Source organism: Pagrus pagrus (genome assembly GCF_965226575.1).
Source record: "Pagrus pagrus genome assembly, chromosome: 24".
Taxonomy (NCBI): domain Eukaryota; kingdom Metazoa; phylum Chordata; class Actinopteri; order Spariformes; family Sparidae; genus Pagrus; species Pagrus pagrus.
In genome coordinates this window covers 15,256,735-15,265,784 of record NC_140206.1, presented here as the reverse complement: position 1 = coordinate 15,265,784, position 9,050 = coordinate 15,256,735, and the positions used below count along the sequence as shown (strand labels likewise).

Sequence of the window (9,050 nt, the reverse complement as noted above, 5' to 3'; positions counted from 1 at the left end):
ATTAACTTCGGCTCTATCATTAATCTTCCAAGTTGCGACTGCAACAGCCATCATAAGTCGAGGAGACCCCAAAGAGTCAAAGATATCACATTCTGGATCAGAAACTCTGTATTTGCTAACAGGGGTTTGCAGTTAGGTGAGGGAGGCTTATGTGGGTAAATGGAACCGTGTGTGGGAGACTCAGCAAGCTGTATAAAAGAGAAGCAGAGTAATTGCATGTGCACTGTATGAGCGTGTGTGTGTGTGTGTGTGTGGTTGAGACGGCGGGCACTTCAAAGCTTTGATGTTGAAGCTCCTAAATGAGGGCCACCAGAGGTCCAGACTAATGGGACATCATGGGGAGATTAGAGGCCAAGTGTAGCTGGCTGACAACACAACATTATGTATGTATGTGTATGTGACAGAGAAAGAAAGCGGGAACATGAGCTTGTGTGTGTGTGTGTGTGTGTGTGTGTGTGTGTGTGTGTGTGTGTGTGTGTGTGTGTGTGTGTGTGTGTGTGTGATACCCCGTGTGTATTCTTTTTGCAATTAAAAGTGAAAGTTTGGCTCTAAGTCTCGGATGGAGTTTGTGGGTAATTGGACAGGAAGTGTTTAGTTGTGTCCACAACTGTTGCGGGAATGTCAAGAAAACAGTGCATCATTCAAACTTTTTCTGTTCTTTTACACATTTCTAAGAAAACCTTTGCCATCTTTTTCCAGTATGGTATAAATCCTTTATTAAATAATCATAACAATAATTATAATAACAATCATAAAAAGAGCATTTCTGTACAAAGACCCCTTTAAAACAACAACAACAGCAGTCCGAGCAGTGCGAACGGGGGGATCCTGTCCTTTTTTAACGTCGTTTGGTCCTCCCAGGCAGAAGGGGGGCGCTGTGACTGTCACTGTCACTGTCAGTGTCAAATCACTGTATCTGATACTGGCTCCAAAGGCAAGCTGGATCCCCGAGGCTCCAAGGCACTTTGAAGAGAGTCAGTGGGGTCCAGAGAATCGGGCCTCTGAGGAGAGGGACGGCTTGTGTGTTTTTAGTGTGTGCATGGCGACGGTACATGGGATGAAATGTTGAGTGCATGTGTGTGTGTGTGTGTGTGTGTGTAGTAGCTTCTCAGCAGCATACATTGTTCCCTTCATTTTTCGAGTGCCTCTCGGTATGTGTGTGTCCAAAGTTTCATGTGTTTAGCCAGAGAGGGCGTGTATTCATGTTCTGTATACACATTCGTATATACAAGTGATGTCATGTGTGTGTGTGCATGTGCATGGGAGGGAGACTATTTCTCTCACCCACTCCTTCTCATGGCTTATGAGTCCATTTCAGAGACTTTCCGATTGGTTCAAAACCATCCCTTAGAATGCCCACCTTGCCAACATAAAGAAAAGCAAAAAAAACACTTCAGAAAATAGGCGACAATAAGCCAGCAGGATGAGGTGAGGGTGTGTGAGTGTGTATGTGTGAGTTGGGGGGGGGGGAGTAGGTCCTTTAAATCATGGCTTTTTGAGGTCCACATGTAAAAAGAGAGAGATTGATACCTCCTCTCTTGTCTTGCAGTCGCCTCAACGTTCCTTTTTTTCCGAGAACAGTTCGCTTTTAAGGCTTATTGTGTGTCCGGGCACACAGTCAGTCGATTGAGAAGAGCTGTTTTCTGGCTGCGCGCTCGCATTTGTTTTTCTTTGTGTCCTCGCGAAAAAGCACAGGGAGAACACTGCCCCGGCGAGAGAGAGAGAGAGAGAGAGCGAGAGAGAGAGAGAGGGTCAGGGGAATTTTTAGTGCTCTGTCAGTCATAGTCTCTCTCTCACTCTGTCTTTGTTTCTCTTCCTTCAGTGGTTTTCAGTCTCTGCCCTTAACAGCAATCCATAGGTTGCACCGACCAAAGCACCTTGACCTTTCACCGTTAACCACAATGTAAACATGACCTTCTCTTCGACGGGAACCAGCAACAACTAAATCTAACAATAACTCTCTCTTTCGTTTGAAAAGAATGTGTTAAAATGCCCCCCCCGCCCCTCCCCACCTCTACGCACACATACACTTTCTTTGCATCTTTTTTTTTTCCTAACTTATCTTCCATCACAGACTGGCGATAGGCCAGAACGAAAACATTAAACAGAAAGAGAGTGACGAGAGAGACAAGCTTGATGGACGTTGTCGGTGACTAAAAATACCACAGACTGTCAGGAACTAAGAGGATAACTGAGGCTGATAGGTAGCAGGAGTCTACGACGGAACAGAAAAAAGAAAAAAAAAGCCACAGGCTACACAAAGGAGCTAATTTCTAGGCCACTGTGTTCACATGTGATCAAAAAAGACGCTCTCTAAGCACGTTCCTAACCTACCACCTTTCCAACACAATGTGTTCCGACTCAGTATGTGTAGCGTACAGTATCCAGTTTCAAAAGTAGACCTCTTACAAATCTATGATGCATTTATAAACACTTCTCTTTTGGTGGAGCAGGAATCTGTAATTGATATGTGTAGATTATAGTATTTTTTTGAGGCCTGACATCCCCACAATGGAACGATTCCATCTGGGAATCCCCAGTCTTTCTCTCATCGGTTCTTTCGCCACAAAAACTACCAACACAGGACTGTGCCACGTCTTCCGAGCAGGAAAAGTTCTCATTTGAGCTAAAAAGTGGCATTCTTGTTGTCCGTGTGTCCGCAGATCTGCACCAACGAGGAAGTAAACTGACACTAAAGTGAACTGGAGGAAATGAAGAAAATAGTGAGAGGTTTTTCACAAAATGGCTGTATCTCTCGCTCTGTCTCCTTTTTGTGTTTCCTCTCTCCCCTCACGCCTCGGTGCAGCAGCGCTGTTGGTTCAGTTTGACCTTGTGCTTGAGGCCGTCGTACAGTTCGAAGTTGTAGTTCTCCAGGGTGGTGGAGGAGCGTGACGACAGGCCGCTGTAGGAGCAGGTGCAGTACAGGAGGAGGCCGGCGCAGACCGCCCCGAGAAGGACGCCCAGGGAGCTCATGACGATGATGGTGACCAGGATGGGGTCCAGGGTGTAAAGCCACGAGTTGTCCTTCTCTGAGACGCGCGTCACAGGAGGCTCAGATGATGGAGATGGCGTGTTCCAATCAGGGAATTGTAAAACTGTGAGGAAAGTGCAAAAGCAGATGAGAAAAGTTAGTTTTCTGATGGCAAGTGGTGACTGTATTGAGTAGTCTCTCCAGGAATGCATAGAGTGCCTGATTCACTCACTCAGCTTTTCTAAAAAATTTTGATTGAAAATTACTAAAAATGTTTTTAGTAGTGTTGTCAAATAAACAATGATACATATCTACTCTGAATGCTTGTTTGCCCACTCATTTTCCACAGTATCAGTACACCAGTACCGGCTGCGCTATGAAACTTGGCCTGACTTTCCATTAGCATTGGGTTGAGTAGATAATGACTGAAGTTTCATTTTTGGTTGAACTCATCCTTTAACCCTGGCGTAATTTGCAGCATTGTTGTCAATCATTGACTTTTTTTTCCATCTCAATTTTGAATGTTTCTTCAATTTTTGCTGGTAATCGTGAGACGTTTGTGTCCCGTCTGTGTGCTCACAAGCAGAAACAAGAATGAGTTTGGCGAGGTACATGGCACGGGGGACTGCTACGATTGGTCGAAATTGCAAGGTTCTCATCCAAGAGGCTTCTTCTGTTCTGAACTGGAGATTGGCAACTGAACTGAGGAAGCCTCTTGGATGAGAGGTGAAACAAGTCCAGTTTCCTACGACACAGCACTTAGAATTACTATGACCTGGATGACTGAGGACCTTCAACAACATCAGTGCTTTTTCTTCAATAATGAAACAATATAACAGAAATGCACAGTATAGAAAAGTCAGACACTTGAAGAAATGTATAGAGAATGGGGGGAATGACTTCGAGGGTGTTCAGTGGGGCGGCGAGCGAAAACTTTTTGAATTAGCTCTAGGGATCGAAAGGTGTTACAGTGCCTTACCTCCACCCAGTTGGTCTCTGCCACTGAAAAGTCGCCCATCTCCAAATTCATTGGGTCTCTTAACTGTTTCTAGAGAGAAACACAGGGAACACGGCCTTTGAGCATTAAGCAAATACTACACATAATATGATTGACATAGCACAGGAGGTGCACCTTTTGCAACTCTTAAATCAGCAATAACAGGTGGTACTGGTGATGAGATTGCAGGATATTACAAATCATGTTTACTTTGCTACGCACACACACACATAAGTCTTGGAATAATAGAAAAATATGACTTTATTAATAGAGAAAGATCATTAAGATACATTCCTTTCAAACACACAGTCATCACATAGCATACTGATGGTATAAGACTGTTCATTCCACGTGAATACAGATGAAAACATGTCGTCATCAAATAATTACCCATCATTATCACCATTAAAATCATTGACACTGTTGCAGTCAAGTTTAAGAGTGGTGTATAAGATGATTAAAGAAAAAAAAAAAACAACAACATATAAGTAGTGCTTGTGATGGTCTTGCTTCCCACTCGGTGAAACTAACAGCACTGCCAGGCGGCGCGAACTGAAGATTGATATGTGAGTGTCTGAATTGGAAGATTACAAGTGTGGTAAAAGTAGCAATGGCTGCAGCACTTTAGTTGAGCCCAATAGCTCGAGTGTACTTATACTTTAGATTGGAGTTTTCTTTTCACTTTTTGTGTGTGTGTGTGTGTGTGTGTGTGTGTGCGTGCAGTAGCGTGAGTGTGTGCTTGCTGCTCTTGGCAAGCATGCAGGAGTGGGAGTAACTGCTTGGCAAAGGCACACGTCTAGATCTGGAGGTCTTTGATGGCCAATGGCGTTATTAATGCTGTTTCCAGGGCAACTGAATTTGGCAGCGGATTGGGCGACGGAGGTGCGGTAGATGGGAGGGAAAAGTGCTTACCGCAGCCTTAATAAATGTTATCCGTCCATTAACTAATTACGACTATCAGAGGCTTGGAAGCGTAACGGTGTTGAGATGGACCGGTAAGGGTGTCCAATCCCCTCCTCCCCAGGTTGATTTAAAAGCACATAGCGAGAGAGTGCCAAAACACACGTTTTTTTTTTAACAACGGAGAGAAAAGTTCAGCTGCTAAATTGCGGCGACAAATGGAGGCGCATTCTGCTGAGCTGTTGCCTAGCGGGTGATGGATATTTGCTGGTGTGACAGATCACGAAAGCACAGCCCGTTAAGCGACAGAGCGAAGACCTCAATTTCATTCAGTCCAGGGTGTTGGACCAGGCTAATGTCAAATCTTACCACTCCTGTACTGACTGACGAGGGAGAAATTGGTGCCAATTTGTCCATCAAGGCTTTGAGAAATTTCACAATAAAATAGGCCTTTAGATCCCAGATATGTTAAACATTAGTAAGAAGTGTCATGTTTTATGTTGAGAGCCATTCATGGCGTCGTATGGCACTAAACGGAGAAACCATCAATAGCTGGAGCTATTGCTCTGGTTCTCATAATGTCTTGGATGCTTCTCAAGGGCGCACATATACAGCAAAACACCGCACTTATGGCTCCCAGCTGGTCCGGCGGCATTGTGGGATTTGTAGGAGTTATAAATCAAGAGAGAAGTGGTGATGGCGGACAGCTGTGTCTATTTACAACCCTAAAAACAACAAGCACACATTCCCACTGAAAAAACACAACAAGGCTCGGCTCGGCGTGGCTTTCATCCGGGCAGCTCAAAGACACGGCGAACAACGGGAGTGGGTGGTATGGAGCAGAAATGGGAGTGGAACAACGTGCTTTATTACGCCGGGGAATCAAGATGGAACACTAAACACTGAAGACGGCTGCATCCATCACTGACTGATGCCTTTATCAGGAGAAGACAAGATGTTCAATCAAACGAGCTGGTTATCTCCATTTGTGATGCGGGACTTAAAGTATGATGGATTTGCATTCCTTTGTTTTAAATGTGCACATGCTCTGTTGAAAAGGACAATGGGAGGCTTTTTTTTTTCCTCCTCCGTTACAACACCCTCACTACTGGTACAACTCGTATCACAGCTATCTCGTGTTTTTATTACAGAGATACCAAGAGCTTTATTTTCTGGGGCTTGCCAGATAATTTCTACAGCGAGCACTCTGAATGCCTCTCAGCCTAACAGTTTTCTCCTCTCTCGCTCAGCACTGCAGAGCTCCTCGTGTCTCTGGGGTCTTGTTTTAGCCTGTGGTTTGGCAGCTCTGGCTGGCTCTCGCAGCGGAACTGGCTCGACCCCCTCCTCTATCCAGCCCACACATGTCTGTGTGTATGTCCATGCTGGGGTCATTTCAGGAGGACCGTTGGGGTTACGAGGAGCCAGACGGCGCTCAATGGTCCGAAACAAGCTGTTCAGATAAATAACTTACTCGGACTTGAGTCCTCTCATCAGGAGCAGCATAGTGTGAAATGTCAACAACAAACTCCTCAATGGAACAAAGAAGAAAACAGCAACCGAAGCTACATCCATTAGAGACAGAGAGAGAGCACAGTGTTTCTTTGCAAATTTTCACTTGGCAGTTTAGGACAATGTCTGTGTCACCCTTGCAACCGTAAACTAAATGAGGAAGGGGTTCGTCCAGTTGTGTCAGTCTCGCGGCATCTACAACACCGATGCCGCTGACATGACAAGTTGGTGTCCTGCTCTGCCAAACACAACACAGCTAAGTGTTTCCTTTCAGCAGAGGGTCCGGTGTCGGTCCCGGCTGTCCAACCTCACTGTCAGGACTGGCTCCACCCCTGGGGTGGCCATACTGGAGGACCAGTTAGAATACTGGAAGCACTGCGAGGAGCTGTGATAGGCCACTGACAGTTGGCTCTTCTTGGTGGCCAGATGTTGTCGGCAGCAACACAGGGCTCTGACCAAGATGGCCACCGCCAGGAGAAGGAGGGCACCTCCGGCGGCCATAATGTAATACCAGTGGATGGGCAAGGGAGGCACAGGAACGCCTCCCCCTGGTGGAGAGATACAGAATAATTGGCCAGCGGGAAAAAGAGAGGAGTGGCACTTGTTTATTTTCTACATTTAATCCTTTTTCTATCCCTATTGGTCTTCATCATACGAACAGAGAGTTCCGTGCACCTCATGTGAGCATGCACAAGCATGCCAGTTGCAAAAAAAATAAAATACATCTCCAAGGCCAAAAAAAAGAGAAAAAATCCAAATGCATCCTTGGACTACCAGTTTTCACACCAAGATCATCAAGAGATTTGGTTTGAAATCAGTCCAATGGGTGATCCAATCAAATGCTGTGCAATTAATTTTTTTTTTCAAAGCTCCAATGAACTGACTTGGTGTGAAACGAAAGCCAAAATAATTAGTTATAAAAGCACCCACACACATTGAATTAAGGAGCTTCCTCTTCCTGTTTCGCACTGGCACAGGAAGTCTCAAACGGCCCCCTGATAAAGTCTCAGAACCATGCAAAAAATCAGTCGGACACCACATGGGAATCCAATGTTCCAGCGCTCTCTCGGAGCTGATGCTGGATTGGGATTTGTTATTTAGCTGGCTCGAGTTGGCAGATTTGTTTTGAGTACATAATTTATCCTGCTCTCTGTTCTTGGGTTTTCATTTTTCCCTTTTCTCATGCATCAGCCTCCTGGCCAGTCCGCTCCTCCTCAAGCCAAGCTCTGTCTCCTTGGAGACTATCTCCAAAGATCCTCTACACTGCCGCCCCTGGCTTGAACCCCCTCCTCAAATTCTTGGTAAGAGCCGACTAACCACCCTCCAAGAAGCCACTACTCGACTATCCAAGTCTGCTATGCAAAAATGAACCCCTGAGGACAGTGACAAACTAAAAAATGAAGCCGACGTGTACCATCCAGAGCTGATGTGGAGAGCTGTACGACCAAGTGAATGTCAAATTGAACTAGGGAAAGTGAAGCAGAGCCGAATACATCCTGATTTTTGGACCGTGTCACATAATTACAGTGGGAAATGGTGCGTGCTCCTGCTACTTCACACTGCACACACTCATTAGACAGAGCTGAGTTAGGGAGAGGAGAGCGAGACACCCGTGCTTGCCGCTGCTCAGTCACTCTATCTGATTGCTTTCCACTGGGGACACTGGTGTGTGTGTGTGTGTGCGCCGCGATATTAATGTGTGTGTTTGTGCATGTTTGTCAAGGGTTACAGACTCGGCGTGAGCGCGCGTGAAGGCGCAGGAGGTGGAAAAAGCCGAAGAAGTGCACACACATCACATTGAAACCGCCAAGCTCTTATCTTATTGGAAGACATTATGAGATGCCAAAACACTAACATCAATCTCATAGAGTCCCCCAGGATGCTCTAAATATTTTTCATGAGGCAGACAGTTATTTAAAACCCTTCAGGCTGTGTCAGGCAGCCTAGAACCGAGAATCCGTAGCTCTTTTCAAATATCCGACTCCATGAGGTGTGCTTGATTTAGCTTGCCTTGCACGCGGAGCTTGCTCTTTTGAGGCTAATCCTTTGTTTCCACCGAGACTGACAAGGTAAAACTAATGCACAGCAACACATTACTGGAATCATCTATTTTTCCCAACTAGGTTAGAGTTTGGGGAAAATTCGAATTTAATAATTTCGATTTTCAGCAAGGGGTTTCGTATTTGTTCGGTGGTGTCTACATGCTGGCGATGATGAGATGAATCCGGCCCGTGCTCACTCCCAACATGTCAGACACAGCAGCCTGGTTCAGTGGCCCGAGGCTTCTTCTAGTAAGCCCTCTAGCGTCACTTCTTGTAATGCCCCTGTGGGTCACACACAGGACTTTCCCCCCTGAAAACCAACATTTGTCTAAGTCTAATTTGGAGCCCTTCGCGTGCAAAACTGAGCATCGTATTTTGAAGCACAAGGCCGCTGACCAAGCTGCTGTATAAAATGATTTGGGAGTGAGAAAGTGTGTATGAATCACTGGTTTAAACATGAATATAGTGTCCATTAAAGCTGCTTCATAACCTGTCGAAGTTCCTAGCGGTGCGGTTAATCTGGGACCACACAGCTCCGGCGGCCTCTGCGTCGTCAGTTTGGACTGATTGTTTTTTAACGGTTTGGACAACTTAGTGCCACCAAGCAAAAAAAACCCCAGGCTAGTGCATA

The 9,050-nt window shown here is 45.6% G+C and overlaps 1 protein-coding gene across 3 annotated transcripts in view; it reads right to left on the bottom strand.

Annotated features, from left to right (window-relative positions):
* Positions 1-699: 699 nt before the first annotated feature.
* nrp2a (neuropilin 2a) overlaps positions 700-9,050 on the bottom strand; it is a 63,646-nt gene continuing 55,295 nt past the window's right edge. For 2 of the 3 annotated variants that reach the window (XM_084347412.1, XM_084347413.1), the window contains exons 17-18: positions 3,951-4,019; positions 700-3,095 (exon numbers count right to left, since the gene is read on the bottom strand). In XM_084347412.1, the coding sequence (XP_084203538.1) occupies positions 2,791-3,095; positions 3,951-4,019 (374 nt within the window). In that variant the 3' untranslated portion in view covers positions 700-2,790. Of the gene's footprint in view, positions 3,096-3,950; positions 4,020-4,211; positions 6,926-9,050 lie in introns of those variants that run through there. The other variant, XM_084347414.1, reaches the window with a different exon arrangement.